The sequence below is a fragment of the Portunus trituberculatus genome, chromosome 21 (genome assembly GCF_017591435.1).
Source record: "Portunus trituberculatus isolate SZX2019 chromosome 21, ASM1759143v1, whole genome shotgun sequence".
Classification (NCBI taxonomy): domain Eukaryota; kingdom Metazoa; phylum Arthropoda; class Malacostraca; order Decapoda; family Portunidae; genus Portunus; species Portunus trituberculatus.
The window spans coordinates 6,742,485-6,762,945 of NC_059275.1; the positions used below are offsets into that span (position 1 = coordinate 6,742,485).

General features: G+C 42.7%; 2 protein-coding genes across 6 annotated transcripts in view; one reads left to right on the forward strand and one right to left on the reverse strand.

Moving 5' to 3' along the window:
* LOC123506921 (galactoside alpha-(1,2)-fucosyltransferase 2-like) overlaps positions 1–10,858 on the reverse strand; it is a 16,281-nt gene extending 5,423 nt beyond the window's left edge. Inside the window, exons 1-3 of one of the 2 annotated variants that reach the window (XM_045259343.1) lie at positions 10,739–10,858; positions 9,178–9,296; positions 210–305 (exon numbers count right to left, since the gene is read on the reverse strand). In XM_045259343.1, coding sequence (XP_045115278.1) covers positions 210–305; positions 9,178–9,184 — 103 coding nt within the window. In that variant the 5' untranslated portion in view covers positions 9,185–9,296; positions 10,739–10,858. Of the gene's footprint in view, positions 1–209; positions 306–9,177; positions 9,297–9,788; positions 9,939–10,738 lie in introns of those variants that run through there. The other variant, XM_045259342.1, reaches the window with a different exon arrangement.
* Positions 10,859–11,124: 266 nt separating this feature from the next.
* LOC123506920 (major facilitator superfamily domain-containing protein 6-A-like) lies at positions 11,125–20,379 on the forward strand. 4 transcript variants are annotated; one of them, XM_045259338.1, is made up of 11 exons: positions 11,125–11,309; positions 12,415–13,254; positions 14,059–14,158; positions 14,938–15,257; positions 16,223–16,345; positions 16,935–17,035; positions 17,251–17,415; positions 18,016–18,181; positions 18,426–18,665; positions 18,995–19,147; positions 19,367–20,379. In XM_045259338.1, the coding sequence occupies exons 2-11, from the start codon at positions 13,197–13,199 to the stop codon at positions 19,528–19,530; spliced, it is 1,590 nt and encodes a 529-aa protein (XP_045115273.1). In that variant the 5' UTR covers positions 11,125–11,309; positions 12,415–13,196; the 3' UTR covers positions 19,531–20,379. The 4 variants fall into 4 exon arrangements, with proteins under 4 accessions (XP_045115273.1, XP_045115274.1, XP_045115272.1 ...); XM_045259339.1 differs by lacking the exon at positions 11,125–11,309 and having other exon boundaries at positions 12,267–12,545; positions 12,908–13,254; XM_045259337.1 differs by lacking the exon at positions 11,125–11,309 and having other exon boundaries at positions 12,267–13,254.
* Positions 20,380–20,461: the final 82 nt, after the last annotated feature.

Here is a 20,461-nt window from a genome sequence, read left to right on the forward strand (position 1 = left end):
GCATTTGCATTAAGAAGGGTCTGTGGAGGTCAAAAGATTAATAGCCAGACTCTTCACCATATTAATCCCTCACATGAATTTCTGACGCTGTATAAAATCACCATTTAGTAAGCAGAATGAATATGGAAGCGCGTCATGGTACTAAAGGGGTTAATTAACACATATTTTTCTCTTAATACTTTGCAATCAACAAGTAGAGGGATACGAACCATGGAATTGGAGAAGGAGGTGCAGGAGACACACAGCCATCATAAATATAATCAGCATCTTCCTTCGTCCACCGCCGCAGCTGACAGCCACAAAACCTGCGGGAGGAGGATCGAGACACTTAGAACTTCAGACAAAATCTCGCTTTTAGACAGACTCAAGAGGTGAGCAAACAGATCCAGTTTCAGCCTCACTGCGCCTCCGCCTGACCAGCTTCACGTGGCCTTCACTGCAACTCATAGCAACATCTATATTATGGATTAAAGTAAGAAAAAAAAAAAAAAACGTATTATAACGTGCTTACTATTCAATTCTAATAAAACACACTTTTTAGTATAGATTGCCAGTTTTTAGTCACCTATAATAAAACAAACATGCATGTAAACTGTAAGAAATATGAAAATAGACACAAGTAAGAAAGACGTCTTATGGCTGGATTTTCCAAATTTTGCCAATCAGTAAAGTCTACAATTAGAAAAAAAAAAAAAAAAAAAAAAAGTAGACATTAGTTGATCCCGGACGCACTCAGATAAAAGCTGAAGAATCAGATAAAATGGAATGGAAACCCAAGGAAAACATAAAGGCAAATAAAGAGACGCACTAGTGGATTTTGTTGCAATGCCATAGAACAGACTGATGAAAGAGAAGGAAGTACGTGTAGATGAAATATGATAATTTTTTTACTGAATTACCTATAACAGAACAAAACAAGCAGGAAAAAAAAATGCCTGGACTCATGATATAATAATTTTGCTGGATTAGCTTGAAATAAACTAACAACTAATAACAAACAGAGAACTGATAAAAGGATGAAGTGTACGAAATTTTGCCAGGATGCTGAGGAACAGGCGGACAGCAGAAAGGGAAAGTTGATGTAAATAATAGATCATATTGTGAATCACTTTGCCGCACCTCCACTATTTGGATTCACTCGGTATGAAGTGAAGTGAAGGAAAAAGAAAAGGTGGGGATGGGGAAATGGAGATAAAAGGAAGAATAAGAGAGTGATAAGAAGGGAACTTTGGTAAGAGAATAAAGACACTTGGGCTTTATTCTCATACTAAAGTTTTTAAGGGTATTTTTTATAGTTCATGAGCAATTAATAAGATTTCTAAGTCACGAACTGGAGAAACATCCTTCAGAACTCAGCTAATCATTTATGTGGTCTTTGGAAAGAGTAATAACAGGAGAACAAAGCGTTTCTATATATTATACGGGTTAGTCATCTTAGGCTGCCCTGTATAGGAAATTGACAGGTGCTGGAGGAAAGTATTGGACAGGCAGGAGATGGTCTTGGTCTTATCCTGCAGTGGAATTTAAGAGGCTGATGATAACAATTATGATGACAATGTACAAAAGGCCAAGGGAGTAAAAAAAAAAAAAGTAACAAATAGACAATTAAACAACTACACTTATAACTACACATCCACGTTTCATTCTCTCTCTTGTTCTTTACGGAGCTCTTAGTCTAAAACAACTCTCTATTCGGTGTATATATCAAGATTTCTACACACGAAGTTCAACCGACGTAATGAATAATTGCTATATTCTGAAACATTTTTACTCGCACCTCCACTTACTTCAGAAGCGTTTAGTTGAAGATTTCTAAAGTTTTTTTTTTTTTTTTTTAAGTTCTATTGACAGATTAATGAGATTTCTACTTTATCAACAGGAGAAACAATCTTAGAATCCTGGATAGTCCTCTGTGGTCTTGGAAAATAGTCGTGGCAAGACAGCAAAGCGCTTCGGAATATGACCGGATTCTTAAACACTTCTGTGCTTCACCTCCAATATTTCAAAAGGCTTTATCTAAATTTACACGAGTTTTTAACCCTTCGGTACCATGACGCGTTTCCATATTCATTCTGGTTATTATTTGGTGGTTTTATACAGCTTCAGAAACTTATAGGGGAGGATTAAAATGAGAAGACTGTGGCCATTAATCTTCCAACCTTGATATACACCATTGCTCGTGTCTTACAAACTTATTGAGCTTTTATAGTATGGCTTATGAGGCGGCAGATAAGGATGATAATTATGACATTCTATACTTAGATTTCAGTAAAGCCTTTGACAAGGTACCTCACCAGAGGCTCATAAAAAAGGTTAAAGCACACGGTAGAGAGGGTAGAATATTAGGCTGGATTAAAGCGTGCTTAGACGACAGGCGACAGAGGGTAGTAATTAATGGATCTAATTCCGAGTGGGGAGAAGTAGTTAGTGGAGTGTCATAGGGCTCAGTTTTAGGGCCATTATTATTTCTAATATGTATCAATGATTTGGATGGTGGAATTAATAGTGACATTAGGAAATTTGCAGACGACGCAAAGATAGGTAGATTAACTAGGTCCGACTTGGATGCCAAGGCTTTGCAGGCAGACTTGGATAGGATGAAAGAAAGGACAGGTAGATGGCTAATACAGTTCAATATTAACAAGTGCAGGATACTGAGCGTAGGTAGAGATAATCCAAGCAATAGGTACACGATAGATAACGTGGCACTAGGAAGTTCCAAGTATGAGAAAGATTTAGGAGTCATAGTTAGCCCCGATCTCGGTACAAGGAAGCAATGTATTGAGGCCAAGAATAAGGCGAATAGAGTATTGGGATTCATTTTTAGAAGTGTTAAAGCAGGAGTCCTGAAGTAATACTGAAATTATACTTGGCGCTGGTCAGGCCACAGCTTGACTATGCGGTACAATTCCGGTCCCCACATTTTAGGAAGGATATAACTCTGTTGGAGTCACTGCAAAGGAGGATGGCTAAAAAGATACAGGGGATATTCTCTATGAAGAGAGATTAAAGTCAATAGAAAGAATTATTCGTACACAAATCTCAAGGAAAAAATGTGTCCCAAGTACTAAAGGGGTTAAGGTGTTTTATTCAGTTCTAGAGGCAGAGTGACAACATTTTTACATTAATAACTGGAGAAACACTCTTGTCTGTAGTCTTGAAAACTAGTGGCGAGAGAGCAAAACACCTCGAAATATAGGACTTAAGTGGGACAGCTGTTCAAACGTCACAAATGGAGTCGCTTTCTTCCTGTGTGTGTGTGTGGCGAATTTCACACGTGGTGCAAAAGGTTTCCTAGATTCATATTCACTGGAGTGTAATGCTGGGACGGTTAAGAGGCCGAGTGGATGAAACTATAACATGATGCAAGACTGAAGTGGTATGGTGGTGCGGTGGTGGTCTGGTGATGTGGTGGTGAGGTGGTGCCACTGAGGGTACGGGAACGGAAGGGATAAAGGACAGTGTGTATGTGTGTGTGGCGTTGCGTAAGGATTTCGTAGTTGTAGCAATGATATAGCAGTAGTAGTAGTAGTAGTAGTAGTAGTAAAAACAACAACAGCATCAGACGCAAGCCGAATAAATAAAAAAAAAAAAAAAAAAAAACAGCCAGATTATGATCCAAGGAACAAAGGAAAGAACGAAGATGGGGCGGTTCAGGTGCAGTCATGTCGAGAGAATGTCATGGCACTGAAATAATATAACATAGGTACAGCAGCAACAGTAGTAGTAGTAGTAGTTGTTGTAGTAGTAGTAGTAGTAGTAATAGTAGTAGTAGTAATAGTAGTAATAATAGTAATAGTAGAAATGCACATACATGATACGTATATGAGTGTCAACAACAACAACAACAACAACAAGGAAAGAGTGAGGAGGATACATAAGACTATTAAAGGGAAAGGAAGAAGTGGAGAAGGAGGAAAAGGAGGAAAAGGAGGAGGAAGGGGAGGAGTAGGAGTAGGAGGAGGAAGAAGGAAGTGACGATATAAGGAGAGAGAAGAGAGATAGGTGTCAGTTTATGGAGAGAGAAGAGAGGTAGGAGTCGGTTTATGGAGAGAGAGAGAGAGAGAGAGAGAGAGAGAGAGAGAGAGAGAGAGAGAGAGAGAGAGAGAGAGAGAGAGAGAGAGAGAGAGAGAGAGAGAGAGAGTCCTTCTGAGAAATAAGTGACGCAAAAGTGGTGGTGGTGGTGGTGGTGGTTACCATAGCTGAGCCGGACGACCACCCACATCACCACCATTAGAGCAATCACTCACCCTCACCACCACCTTTGTTTTACTCAACGTCATTCCTGTCATCACCACTATCATCACCATCACCACCCTCTCACCACCACCACCACCACCACCACTATCATCTCATATAATATATGATCACCTCCTTCACCACCTCCTTCATCACCACCATCATCATCTTGAGATGCAGAGAAAATACAAAGTGGAAGAGTGAATGATAAAGAAGTGAAGAGTAAAAAAGAAAATGAAGTGACGAAGAATGAGAGTGAGAGAAGAGGCGTACATGATTTGGGAACGATACTTCTATTGTTGTTATTGCTGCTGCTGTTGTTGTTGTTGTTGTTGTTGTTGTTGTTATCGCTGTTAGTGATGATGGTGGTGCTGATACATACTACTATTGTACTATGACTTCTACTACTACTTCCACTATTACTATTGCTACTATTGCTGCTACTACTACTACTACTACTACTACTACTACTACTACTACTACTACTACTATTACTACTACTATTAATACAACAACTACAACAACAACAACTAGAGTTAAGACGTGTCCAGTACGTGTCACTCACTGCCTGAGCCTACCTTTATTTCACAGTTCACACCATCTGACCGTCAGTTTCTCCCTGAACATCAGCTGAGGCGGACGAAAGCAGGTACTGTAGTTATGTGTGTGTGCTGCCGTGTGCAGTTCACTTACTATTTATGCACTCTTATATTCTTCTTGTGTTGAATAGGCTCTTTAATTTAGCCATTAATGTCAATATCGGCAACATTTTCTGAAAGGGTAAAGTATTTAATGTGGCATTTTAAACTGAGTAACAAGCTGAGTAAGTTATGGTGCCACTGGCCCTGGTAGTGCAGTGAGCATAGAAGAGAGTGGAACAAGGCGTCAGTAACCTCAGCTGGAGGGCGTGGTCAGCAGGACGCGTGTAGCGCTGTTAGAGGCCACAGGAACAAGCTTTGCCATGCGGCTACCGGATGGTCTGATCTAATGAACCGTTTTTTTTATCAAAACGTTGGTAAAAAACAAACAAACAAACAAACAAACAAACAGGAATTAGTGACATGATAAGTAGAAGCAGCTGTCTGATTCTGACGCTTGGAAACATTTCGTACTACAAAGCAGCACTACTTAGAGCGCACCACATCTACATCTTCACCAATCTCCATAGAAGGTTGATCGCGACACATTCACTGTACTTATTAGAGACAATATCTTATGAGAACAATTACAATGGTAAATATTCATTGCGAATAAATACAAGGATAATGAGAGGCAGGGATGAGCAGCCAGACTGACTGCATGATTAATAGGGAGAAACTTTAAGGGACGACTAGACACATTTATAGGTTAGGATGACAGGCTTAAAAAGACAGACATGTTTTATACAGGGACTGCCACGGTTTGTTGCAGTGTTCTTTACGTTCTTATGGTGACAACTGAAAACTGAATGCGTCTATCACTGTTTTCTCACTCTCAGGTGAAAACACACAGCGAGTCGGAAAATAACGCAAATACTCAACAATAATCAAAAGGAAGGACACAAAAGTAAGAAAGCAGGAACTCTAAAACAGTATAAACGTAAGGACTCAAAAACAAAAGCTAATATAAGTAAGACTTCAGAGATAAGGAGAGAAAAGTAAGCACTCACAAGTACTCTTAACCCTTTGAGTACCATGACGCGTTTCCATGTTCATTCTGCTTCCTATTTGGTGATTTTTTACAACTTCAGAAACTCATGTCAGGATCAAAATAGTGAAGACTGTGGCCATCAATCTTCTCACCTATATAAACCCTTCCTATTGCCAATAAGATGTTCTAATCGTATACAAATCTCAAAATAAAAATGTACCCCAGTACTGAAGGGGTTAAGGTCTCAGACAGTTACTCTCCCATGCTGGTTTTCTCAGTACAATGGGAAGTTGCCCCACCACAAGTCTTCTTAAGGTCAAGCACCAATTACTAGGAGGCGCCACGACCAAGTTTTGTTTACATCGTGACGAGAGGCCATGAAGGACGCGGGATTCTGAGCAAACAATACATTATTTCACCAAATTTCCTTCTCATCTCCTTCCTCGAATTGTCTGGGTATGCATATAAAACTAGTCTACCTCTCTATCTACCTGTATACCTACCTACATATCTATCTATCTATCTAGATGTCTGTCTGCCTGTCTGTCTGTCCGTCCGCATATAACTAGCCTACCTACCTATCCTAGCTGTATAATCCCTCTCTCTCTCTCTCTCTCTCTCTCTCTCTCTCTCTCTCTCTCTCTCTCTCTCTCTCTCTCTTTCTCTCTCTCTCTCTCAACAATGTCAAGCTAAAAACAAGACACACAAACAGGGTAAGGATCAGAACAAAGCGCGCCCAAGGCCAAGGAGGGGATCACAGCTGAGTGCCGTTGGAAAGGCAAAACTCAAAGCAAACATACGATATGAGATAGCGCAGACAGATAAGAGTATAAGGAGGAAGAGGAGAAGGAGGAGGATACATGATATAAGGTGAAACAGCTTGCAGAACGAATGGAGGAGAATGAGAAGGAGGAGGAGGAAAAGAAGAGCAGGACACGGCAAGGCAACGCACGGTACAGCAGAGACGAGAGGCGGAACTGAGTCTAAAGTATTATTTACATTCTTCTTTAAGGCAAAGAGACTCGCCTGACGGAGGTGAACGTATATTTGCTTCTTGAACACCACGCGACGAAGATGACAAGAGCACGGGAGGAAGAGAAGAGGCGTGAGGAGTGAAGGAGAAAGGAAGGGAAAGAGGGGAATGAAGGAGGAATATGAGGTGCGTTTCTGATCTATACTTAACCCCTTAATTACCATGCATGACGCGTTTTCATATTTATTTTTGGTTACAATTTCGTGATTTTATACAGATTCAGAAATTCATGTGGGGATTAAAATAGTGAAGACTGTGACCATAATCTCCTGACCTCCATAGACCCTTCCTAATGTTAAAAACAAATCTGAAGGTAAAAATGTGTCCCAATACTGAAGAGGTTAAAATTCCTCTTTCAGATTTCCTTTCTCCTCCTTTCTTTCTTCCTTCCTTTCTCTCTTCTTCTTTTGCATATCCTATATTTGTACAGTCACGTATAGGAAAGGAAAACGTGCACTGCTTCCTTCAAACAACAGTAATTCCTCTTTCAAATTTTCATTCCCCTAGCTTTTTTTTCCCTCCTTCCTCTCTTTTTCATTTGCATTTATCACCTCGTACAGTCCCGTAGAGGAAAGGAAGATGTGCGCTGCTTCCTCCACACAACACTAATCACACACCTTAGAACAGGACTTGTGATACTGAGCTGAACATAGAGGTACAGGTTACGACACAACACAATAAGAATGATAGGAGAAGCCGAGAGTGACATAAGTATGGTATTTGCTTCCCTTGTGTATGAATCTATGTATGTAAATGTCCCAGCGCATCATCTGATAATAATAATGATAAAAAAGAATAACAACACTCACATGGGCATTAATGATAACTACTACTACTACTACTACTACTACTACTACTACTACTACTACTACTACTACTACTACTACTACTACTTCTCCTACTATTACTTCTACTAACACTACTACTTCTACTTCTACTACAACAACAACTACTATTACTACTACCACTACTACTACTACTACTACTACTACTACTACGATTTGGTTTGAAGTTGTATCCGCACTAAATACTATGGCACACTTAAATGAGTATATCTATTTGTTTCTATTCTCTTCCCTATTTTGCTTTCGTCGTCATGAGAGGCTGCTATCGTATTAATAAACCTAAGCACTCTGCCACCGCCTCACTGTTCAGCTGAGAGGCAGTGTTAGCAGAATCCCTACGTCACGATCATTAATAGACACTCTGTTGGACGTGTCACGCAATGGGCAGCTCTGCAAACTTTTAACTTTCCTCTCCATCATGCTATTATAATTGCTACTTAAAATAAACATGATTCCATTTATTCATTTTTTTTTTCGAATTGTTTCTGAAAGAGCTGGAAGATTTTCATGAGTTATCTAATCAGTCTCATGAGGTTCCCTTGTGACTAATTCTGGAATATTTCTGACACGTGCACGAGAGTGAATAATTTTATAAGGTCAGGCATGAATTGTTAAGAAAATAAAAAAAAATAAATAAAAAAAATGAGGAAACTCAGTTAGACATTTATATAATGGTAGCAGTTATAAGTGGAGACAGAGAGAGAGAGAGAGAGAGAGAGAGAGAGAGAGAGAGAGAGAGAGAGAGAGAGAGAGAGAGAGAGAGAGAGAGAGAGAGAGAGAGAGAGAGAGAGAGAGAGAGAGAGAGAGAGAGAGAGAGAGAGAGAGAAGAGAGAGAGAGAGAGAGAGAGAGAGAGAGAGAGAGAGAGAGAGAGAGAGAGAGAGAGAGAGAGAGAGAGAGAGAGAGAGAGAGAGAGAGAGAGAGAGAGAGAGAGAGAGAGAGAACACATAGACACACACACACACACACACACACACACACACACACACACACACACACACACACACACACACACATAGACAAAGAGACAAACAGCCAGACCGACAGAGACACACAAACTGAGTTAAACCAAACAAGAAGAAACGAAAGGATGAGTGGGAGTGAAAAATAAGATTAATAAAACTGAATAAGGGGAATAGAGGAAAAGTGAAACCTGAGATATCCCTTTAAGAAACTCGCTGAATAGAGAAAACGACACGGGGATGCAGAGGAGGATGCGAATACGAGTCAGTGAGTGAGAGAGGTGAAGGGAAGTGGAGTGTGAGTAAGTGGGTCAGTCGTAAGGGAGCGCAAGGACGGAGGAAACAACCACTGAACGATGAATAAGAGACTCGCAAGTGACACAGGGATGCACAAAAGGATGCCACGCTGGTACAAGGGAACTATTACTACCCCGCCACTACTCGCTACTCGTTACTCCAGCCCCTACTCACCCGACATTCCCAGAGGCTCGACCACCGGTGTCTCCGCTTACTTCCTCACCGTCACAAGCCCGCACACCACGCCCACGCGCCCACACACTCAGCTGCCACGTCACTGCGCCTATGTACGTCTGTCAGGCCAACATAAAGAGGTTTATGAATACTAATGTTCCACTTTATTTACGTGTGTGTGTGTGTGTGTGTGTGTGTGTGTGTGTGTGTGTGTGTGTGTGTGTGTGTGTGAGTGTGTGTGTTAGCAAATATGATTCACATGTGTCCATATTCATGACTGCTATCCAATTCTACTGCCCGTATGATGTCAACACACACACACACACACACACACACACACACACACACACACACACACACACACACACACACACACACAAACAGACACACACACAACACACACAAGAGAGAGAGAGAGAGAGAGAGAGAGAGAGAGAGAGAGAGAGAGAGAGAGAGAGAGAGAGAGAGAGAGAGAGAGAGAGAGAGAGAGAGAGAGAGAGAGAGAGAGAGAGAGAGAGAGAGCATCAACGAACAGTCAGACGAACGAACAACGAGGTAAAGGAAAGAAGATAACAGAATAGAATGATAAAAAAAGAACACTTAATACATACTTGAGTCACCCACGTCACAACACACACTGCCCGGCTAGCGACACCAGGAAGGACGCGAGGATATTGTGAGGTTTCTTTCCGAGTTTTCCTCGATGGGAGAGAGATGGAAGAGGGAAGGGAGATGGAGGAAGGAGGATGCAGCGGAATGACTTAATGAAATGGAGGAAAAAGCGAGATACAGACCCATATTCAGAAACGCTTTGCTCTCTCACGACGACTATTTGTAAAGGCTTTAGTTGAAGATACTCATGTTTTTAAGGGCATTTTCAAGGTTCTAGTGATGGATTAGCAAGATTTCTAGTTGATCATAAGAGAAACTGTCTTGAAAACACGGCTAGTTGTCTATGGGGACTTAAAAATTGTCGTGGTATGAGAGCAAAGGCGTTTCTGAGTATGGTTGATAGAAGTGAGAGATGAGTGGTAATGAAAAAATATGAAGAGGACACACACACACACACACACACACACAAGCCTATATAAATATACAAGTAGGACAGATAAGCATCTATTCCTGACTGAACATGATGCATATAAAGTAGATTACTTTATAAATAAATAACAAGTGATAGAGAGAAATCATGTTTTTACTAGCTAGTTAGTAGTAGTAGTAGTAGTAGTAGTAGTAGTAGTAGTAGTGGTGGTGGTGGTGGTGGTGGTGGTGGTGGTGGTGGTGGTGGTGGTGGTGGTGGTGGTGGTGGCGGTGGTGGTGGTGAAGAAGAAGAAGAAGAAGAAGAAGAAGAAGAAGAAGAAGAAGAAGAGTTTTAAAGAAGAAGAATTTTTGTCACCTGTAATGATAACAGTAATAATAATAATAACAATAACAACAACAAGAACAAGAACAAGAAGAGCAGCAGCAGCAGCAACAACAACAACAAAACACTCGAATCTCTAATACACCAAATAACTGTAGCAACCAGCCACCACACAACAAATCAGGCCTGTGAACTAACCACAACTCCCAGCACCAGCGGAAGGGCGTATCATCACCAGCCCCTCACACACACCTGCCTGCCACACCCCCATCCCTTCCCGTTCCTCCCCACGCACCCAGCCTCCCTCTCTCCACGCCTCACCTCTCCCTCACTGGCTAATGGACGGGAGGCTATGGTAGGTAAATAAAGAGTAATTTTCCACTTGACACCCACGGCTCAGTTCAGTATCCTGAATGCCGTGTAAGGGAGAGAGTGAGTTAGTGAGTGAGTGCCCGGGTGTTGGATGGTATATACTGGAGTGGCCGTGAGCTGCGGGGTTGTTGGCATCAGGGTGTGCAAGGGAGTGGATGAGGCGATAGTGTGACCCTGAGAGTGAGTCCCCACGAGTCTCAGTGTTGGAGTGAGTGCCTCGGGAGGAAGGAAACGAGTGCGGTGCGTTGTTTTGGTAAGATGTGTCCCCCCGCCAGCGTCACACAGGATGCTGTCAAGTAAACACTATAGAGGTACAATGTGTGGTGTGCTCCGTCGCCACATACACGCGCATACACTCACGTGGCTTTACAACTCGGCCACTGTGGCTTCTGTACCTGTGAGTCTTACTGGCACTCTTATTAGGAAAATAGTGCAAGTGACAGTGTTGTTTTTCTTCTTTTCTTACTTATGTATATTCAAAGTTACGGTATCCAGCCAAACTACAAAAAAGCAAACTGATCTCTCTCTCTTCCCGTCATCCCAATAGTGGATGGAAAATGTTAAGCGAGGCTGGAAACTTTATTAGTGCATTGAAAGAAAAAAAAAAATATCATCCTTGGAAAACATGTGCTCCGTGGACCCGTGGAGGTGAAAAATAATGGAGGAGTTTGTGATGAAGAGTGAAGGGCAGACACAGAAATCTGAGCACATGACAGTATTGATTGTGTGGCAGGAAGTGATGTAATGTAGCTAAGCGGTATAAAGAGAGAGAGAGAGAGAGAGAGAGAGAGAGAGAGAGAGAGATTTAACCATACATTAATTCTAATCTTATCTAAAACAAATTATAACTTATGATGTTAATCCTTTCAGTATGATGACGCGTTTCCATATTCATTCTACTTACTATTTGGTGATTTTATACAGCTTCAGAAACTCATGTGGGGATTAAAACAGTGGAGACTCTAGTCATTAATCATCTGACCTACATACACCCTTCCTAATGTAAATAAAATGGTCTAATCATATCCAAAACTCAAAGCATAAAAACACATCATGGTACTGAAGGTAAGGGTCCCATGGCACCTGGTTCTATCTAAGTCTCTACAGCTCTGAATTATGTGTTTCCCTGGGTGTATGTTGCTAGACAAGGTGGAAGTGTCACATGATATAGACTGGACACCTGGCTCACTGATTGGTGCTAGATGGACAGGTGTCATCAAGTAATCTACACGATGATTTACAAGCAAAGAGGAGTGTTTGCTTGCATAAGGATGACGTAATCTCAGTACTATCAGCTCTGAGAATAAAGGATGTGTGTGTGTGTGTGTGTGTGTGTGTGTGTGTGTGTGTGTGTGTGTGTGTGTGTGTGTGTGTGTGTGTGTGTTTGTTTATGTGGTTGAAAGGATATGGGGACATGAGACAATTTCTTTCTAATCCAACGAGTGATGTTTACGCAAGGCTGTCCTCACCAAAACACCTTGTGCCCCATCCCCCCTCCCCAGCAAGCCCTGGGTCACGACAGCCGCTCAGCGTGCGGACATCCTGTGGGGGGATACTTACATAACAGGCCTTCCCACACCAGCGACAGACAGTAACGCCGATGGAGCACCTCAGTAACACACGCGTGATGATAGTGTGTATAGTATTGAGTGAAATGTCCTGCTTTATGATTCTGACAGTGTGAAATAACAGTGAAATTGAAATGTTGATCTGTGTTTTTTAAGCTGATACTAATTTTGCGTAACTTCAAGTTCTACTCATAAAGGAAAAGCAAATATGGATATGAATTAATATTTGGAACAGTTTACCGAATAATTAAATGATTCTGACAATGTGATATAACAGAGGAATTAAAATATTGATCTGTGAGTTAGCTAATACTAATTTTCTATTAAATTCAAAGTAAATTCAAGTTCGCATCATAAAAGAAAGGCAAATACAAATAGAAATTAATATTTGGAAGAGTTAACCTAACAAATAGATCGTTTTCTATAGCAGGTTTAGAGAAAACAAGTAATAAATGCTAAACAACTCTAAAACTACCACTTTGAAAACTAATCATAAAAAAACTCACGCAAATTAAACCCTGGATTCACTGGACAAACTCAAGCCGCGAAACAAAACATCAACTCTCAAATGGCAATAAGCATGAGGATACTGTCTGTAAGGAGATGAGACTTGCCGTGACGCTGCAGCACACGAGGAGGGGAAGGCAGCGGCGGGACCAGTGAGGGGGACGCAGCCGTGAACGATCTCATCTCAGACACACACACCTGCCAGCAAGATGGGGATTGACTGGCGACTACTGCCTATGAAGGTCCATTACTTCCTTCGCTTTATGGGTAAGTTACTAATTACTCTGACTGTCTTTTCAATTTTCAATCTTTTCACTGTTGATCTCCTGTACTTGCTTCTCCAGTACATACATTCTGCTACTCTGTATGGTCTCTCTTCAAGCTTCATCAAGTGGTCTAGTGGATGATTTTTGGGGAAGCAATGTATGTATGTAAGTATGTATGTTCCTTTCCCTCTCCTCAACACTGCAGTAAATGTATTAAAAGAGAGAGAGAGAGAGAGAGAGAGAGAGAGAGAGAACAGGTGGCACGTTAGTCATCTGGTTGGCGTGAGGCAAGAGCAAGTGGGAGGCGGAACTAAGGGTGGAGCTGTGGGGAAGGGCTGTGAGGGGAGGCTGGATTAGAGTGGGACGAGATTGTGGATGAAGGAGGGGACGAAAGGATGATGGAAGGTGTATGGCTGGGAAGGGGTGGATGGGAGGGGGAGGGAGAGGAAATGGAGGAGGGTGGGATGGGTCAGTGGCGTAAGCGGGGAAATGCTGAGTAAGGGTGGGTGGAGAGAGAGAGAGAGAGAGAGAGAGAGAGAGAGAGAGAGAGAGAGAGAGAGAGAGAGAGAGAGAGAGAGAGAGAGAGAGAGAGAGAGAGAGAGAGAGAGAGAGAGAGAGAGAGAGAGAGAGAGAGAGAGAGAGAGAGAGAGAGGTATCACAGGTGGGCGATAACCTCAGGGGAGAATTGTGTACTGTAATTACATCTTAATTACCTTAACTCTTGACATGCTACCTGATCCCGGAGTCTGAGTACCTGCAGGAATGATGAAGGGCTGAGAGTAACCAGGTCTCTTTCCTCCTCCAGGCACGGGGCCGCTGACGGTGATCCTGCCCGTGATCACCAGACAGATGGGCGTGCCGGATCATGTGGTGGGCGTGATCTGGATGGTGTTGTCTCTCGTTAGGTGGGTGCCGGGCGGAGGTGAAATAGTGAGTTGCTCTCTTTGTAATAACACCACTTGCTTCCTCATAGTCTGTAAGGAAAGACTCGTTACCTTAATTAGTTATAGCTGTGATTTATTTTGTTTCCATCACTTTATTTTTTCTTTACTCACGTGACTTAAAAACATAAAATAAGGGAAGTTGCAAGAAATCGTCACACTTAAACGGGACAGTCCATGTATGAACTGTCACGTGTACTTCCTTCTTTACATATATTAGGAACTTCTATTGTCACTACATCCCCTTACTCCTTCCCTGCCTTTCTTCACTTACCTACAATGCACAATAACATACTACAAGAATTAAATAAGGTTAATAGTGGAAACATGCGTGCTTTGGGGTCCGAGGGGTCTCCAAGCGCACGGGTTCGAATCCTGTCCACGGTCCGAGTGTAGGTTGGGCTTCCTCACTCGGGGCAACGGTTTCCTAGCGGGTGGGCTTTGAGATAGGAGGTACCCCCCAAAAATATCCCCTTTAGCTCATAAATTCCCGTGAAAAGCCCACATGGTTTAAAAAAAAAAAAAAAAACTCAAGGTAATTCTGCCAAGCTCTAGCTAACGCAATCTAATGCTATCGTTGCTACGCCATTCCTCATTCACTAATAATAAACACTGTATACTCTAATAGACTTCCCTCCCTGTGGTGAACAAATACTGTTATACTCTAATAGACTTCCTTCTCTCTGGTGAATAAACACTGCATGCTCTAATAGGCTTCCTTTTCTCTGGTGGTCTTCCTGCAGCTTATTGACAAAGACCACAGCGGGCGCCATCGCGGACAGCACACGAAGCCACCGAGCAGTGTTCCTCGTGGGCATCGTGTTCATGGTCACCCCACTCACTGCCCTCTACTGGGTCCCCGATATTCCCCCCTCCCCATCCTTCCCTACACACACCCTTTCCTCCAACTCATCCACTCTGCCCCCAGCCACTGCCTCTCTGCTCACGTCAGTACCTTCCCTCTCCACGTCTCCTGCTGAGGTGGATGGTGGTGGTTTATTTCAAAGCACCGAAAACAGTAGTGATGCAGTGTCCACCACGACTACTGCTCCTGTGCCTCAAGGTGTGTAAATCTTTTCTAGTCTTAAGTTTGCATTCTCAAACACTTCTATGCTTCACCTATACCATTTCAGAAGGCTTTATCTAAATTTACACGAGTTTTTAAGGCGTTTTTACAATATTTCCACATTATTAACTGGAGAAACACTCTTGAGAACCTAGCTGGTTTTCTCTGTGGACTTGGGAAATAGTTGTGGTGTGGCAGCAAAACGTTTCTGAATACGGGCCTAAGTTACTCACACACTCTCACACCACAGTCTACACCAGCCCACCTCCTGCATCCACACATCCCAAACGTAGAGCCACACACTTCCACCCATACATACACACTCTCTCATCATCATGTATATACGTCCGCATTCCTTCCCCCTTCACTTCTCCCAACAATGCATCCATTTACCTAAACCTGACATTCACAACTTCCCTCCAACATCCACACACTATCTCTCATCATGCACCCACACACTCCCTCTTACCCTATATCCACAGGCTCCATTTCACATCCACCCACTCCCTCCTACAGTTCCAGATTTGATTCTCACTAAAACATCCACGCTCTACCATGTTATATCTACATACTTCCATTTGCACTTATACCCAGATGCTCCTTATTAAATACATACTCCCTCCCACACCCACACGCGCTGCTTCCCCAGACCATCACGCCACAATAACAAACCCTTTGCGACGTTCACTTCCTGCCTTGCCATGAGCGAAACATTCAAATGCCACAAAATAATTCATTAATATTAACTACCTTGTCTCACCTGCCATTTACTATCTATTTAAATGAACGGACCTGATGAATTAATTTAGTATCAACGTATTATTTTTTTTCCCACTCCATTCATCATTGTAATAAAGTCATATGTGTGCAAGGAGACTCGTAAATATGAGGGTGAAAAGAAATATTACCTATACTGGATGCTTTTCACCTGTCCTCTCCCCTTTCGTCTTTCTCTTACGCAGGTAGAGGGACGGAGCTGTTGAAGAGTTACGAGTTCTGGCTTCTGTTCCTGTGCTTGTTGGTGCAATACTGCGGCCACACCACCGTTATCACCATGCAAGAGACGGTGTGTTTCCAACTCCTCGGTGTGTATCTTGTTACTGACCTTGTTTTTCTTGTTTGTTTTCATGATTTCTGTCTTTTTTTTCACATATAATTTTGGTTCATCGTAAACTGTTTTTTTTTTTTTTGTTCTCTTTCTAGTGTTTTTTTTTTTTATTTCCATGTTTATATCTTTTACTGGAGCTTCACTCTTGTTCATTTTGTTCTTTCTTAGGTTTTGAAATGCTTTGCTCTCTCATCATTACTGTTTCCCAAAGGCTCCAGTTGAACATACTCGTGTTTTTAAGAGTATTTTTATGGTTATGATGATAGATTGGCAAGACTTCTAGCTTATTAAAAAGATAAATTGTCTTGAAAAAAACAGTTAGTTGTCTCTGTGGCCTTGGAAAACTGTCTTAGTGAATGGGGAAGGCGTTTCTGAATACAGGTTTTATAAACTCAATTCGGGATCCGGTGAAGTGCAGAAACCCTTCAAAACTTTCTCACAACGACTTCCCTTCAGATCAACACAACACAATGCCCATCTCTTGCCCTAGTGACTCCCTTCCTCTCTATGGGTCGGTAAATATCACCACCGCAGCTCTAGTGGACAGATGTCCTGGTGTGTTGCAGGGGAGGAGCGCCACAAATACGGCCAGCAGCGTCTGTGGGGCACCGTGGGAGTGGGACTGTCCGCCATCATCTCAGGAGCATTGGTGGACCTGTATTCGAAGGTAGGTGAGGAATGGTAAGGGGGGATCTCTCTCTCTCTCTCTCTCTCTCTCTCTCTCTCTCTCTCTCTCTCTCTCAGACTTGGTTTTTCTATTTGTCTGTTTTTCTTCTTTACATCTATTTTCCTGCCTCTTTAACCGCCCGCCCACCTGCATGTCCATTTCTCTCTCTCTCTCTCTCTCTCTCTCTCTCAACTTACTAAGGTCGTCCTCCACAGGGCATGGGCCAGAAGGACTACCTGCCAGCACACATCCTAACCGCCGTGTTCCTGGTAGTAGATCTCTTCGTGGTGGCTTTCCTCAAATTCCCCCACCCTGAGAGGAAGATCAGCTCGGCCGCCCTGCAGGGAGCTCTATGGCGCCCTCACGTCGTCCTGGTGCTGGTAAGGCTTGGAGTTCCCATGTCTGTAGTTAAAGGAACAGTAGGTGGTAGTTTTTTTTAAATATTATCATGTATCTGCTACTTTTCACAAACGAATCTCCCGAAAACCGATTACTGTTTCATCTTCCTTTGTGCTCCTTTGTTCACTGAATCTGTACAGTATTTGAGCCTCTCGTGGAAATTTGTTGCTTAATTAATAGTTTTTTTTTCATGTTATTTTATCATCAAACACGTTTCAAAATCATTCTTGCTTTTCATTACAATTTACAAGATTGTGATGATTCAGGAAAAGGCAAGGGAGGAGGAGGAGGAGGAGGAGGAGGAGGAGGAGGAGGAGGAGGAGGAGGAGGAGGAGGAGGAGGAGGAGGAGGAGGAGGAGAAGGAAAAGAAGGAGGAGGAGGCGACAATGACAAGGAACACAAAAGGAGAACACAAAGCAACAGATCTCTACGTCCTTACGCGTCACTAGCACAAAGTAAAAGTAATAGGATAACAAAGATGAAGGCTCCTCCCCACCCACTGCTCCCTCCAGCAGCCTCAAGCATATCCTTACAATGAAACCTAGACACTAAGCTTCTTGCACGCCTCTCGCCCTCTGCAGGTGACAACGGGCGTGGTGGGCGTGGTGTCTGGGGTGCTGTGGACCTTCGAGTTTCTACTGGTGGTGGACGTGGCCGGGAAGGGATTCGTCCACCAGAAGTTGCTGCTCGGCCTCCTGACGGGTGTACAGTGTTTCCTGGCGGAGGTGCCCTTCTTCGTGCTGGCTGGTGAGAGAGAGAGAGAGAGAGAGAGAGAGAGAGAGAGAGAGAGAGAGAGAGAGAGAGAGAGAGAGAGAGAGAGAGAGAGAGAGAGAGAGAGAGAGAGAGAGAGAGAGAGAGAGAGAGAGAGAGAGAGAGAGAGAGAGAGAGAGAGAGAGAGAGAGAGAGAGAGAGAGAGAGAGAAAGGTAGACAGGATAGAAACTGAAGTCACAGGTAAGTTACAAGTGATCAGCTTACCGTCACTCCCGCCAGGTCGCATCATTCAGCGGTTGGGTCACGCCAACGCCCTGTTCGTGTCGCTGCTCGGCTTCACACTACGACTCATCCTCTATTCCGTCGTCACCAACCCCTGGGTCTTCTTGCCGATTGACCTTCTTCACGGCATCTCCTTCGGCGTGGCCTACCCCTGTTTCACCTCCTACGCCAGCAGTGTGGCTCCCAAGGGCGCAGCAGCCACCACACAGGCCATCTTCGGTGCCATGTTCTTCGGGAGTGAGTTAATTAAGGCGTGGTGTTCCTGTAGGGAGAAGGAATGACTGAAGTCTTCATAATCATTAATTCATCACTCCTTTAAACTCTTCAGTATCATGACGCATTTCCATATTCATTCTGGTTACTATTGGATGGTGATACACAGCTACAGAAACTCATGTGGAGGTTAAAATAGTAAAGACTGTGGCCATTAATCTTCTGACCCTTCCTAATGTCAATAAAATGGTCTAATTGTACACAAATCTCAAGGTAAAAGTGTGTCCCATGTATTAATGAGGCTAACTTTATATGAGTGAATGGGTGGTGGGATTCATTTGATTTTTTTTCAGGCACGGGCGTGGGAGGTTTCGTAGGCGGGCAGCTCTTCAAGGCCGTGGGCGGGGCAAAGACTTTCCTCCTGATGGGCGCGGCCACGGGCGTGTACGCGTTAATGTTCTCCCTAGCGCATCTCATCCTAGCAAGACTCACCAGGTCATCGCTAGGTGTGTGCGTGCGTGCGTGTGTACGTGCGTGGTTTCTGTCTCTCTCTCTCTCTCTCTCTGGTTCACGATATTTTAACACTGAGAAATGGAGTTTTTTTTTTTATATTTCCTTGGTACCATTATGATAAGATTTCTGTTCCATAACCTAATATTCTCTCTCTCTCTCTCTCTCTCTCTCTCTCTCTGTCATTCTGCTACTTAACGAATATTACGTTGCAGAGACGATAGGTGGGCTGAACGCTGAGTCGAGGAGGGAAGACGCGAAGAAGGACACCAAGGAGAAGGGGGAGGAAGCGGAAGTGATGCTTGAGGGAGGGCAGAAGAATGGAGGCAAGGAAATGGTAATGGGTGTGAGCTTCCGTCAGACTGATGAGAGAAACTGAAAAATGGATGGTGAATCATAGCTGGGAGTGTAAATATAAATAGTAAAGGGAGGTAGAGACTAATAGTGTTTAAATTGAACGGAAAGAAATGAAAGGAAGAAGGGAATGGGAAATGAGCAGTGACAATGTGTAAGCCTATAGAAGGGTGAGAAAGACGATAATGAATTTATGTGCATGAACGATAGGAGTGAAAGAAAATGAAAAAGTACCGTATATATGCCGGATTATAAGATTTTTTTTTCTTTGCCAATTTTGAGGCTCCTAAATCAAGGGGTCGTCTTATATACCGAAATAAAACACAATCTTTATCCCCGTGGTGAATATTAAGTGCCACAGCATCTTGGAATTAGGTAAAAGAAATGATTAAGCAAACCATTTTGAATACTGAATAGAAACTTTGAATAATAAATGCATGGCTGTGAATTGAGAAGACTGGATATTGATTGTAGGTTAATGTGTAAATACAAAGAAAAGGTGAAACTGTACGCGATAAGACGCTGTGTGTATAAAAGTGAATGACACAAAAGGAAAAACATAAAGGATAAACAAGAGGTTAAATGGAAACTACAAATGTTAAAAGTGAAGGAATTAAGAAAAAAAAATGAACGACGGAAAGATAAATGTAAAAACTATGTGATATATTCAAGGAGATAAATAGAGAAATGGTAAAAGACAAAGTGAAAGTATAAAGGAAAGAGTAAAAAGGAGAGTGAATCAGTGAACGTACACATAGTTAAGACTTAATGAACCAAAGCTAAAGAAAAAAAATACCAAAGAAAATTTCACTAAAGTTTCCTTCGATGCCAAAAAAAAAAGCTTTACAGCGGAAAACACACACACACACACACACACACACACACACACACACACACACACACACACACACACACACGGCCCGGTAGCTCAGTGGTTAGAGCGCTGGCTTCACAAG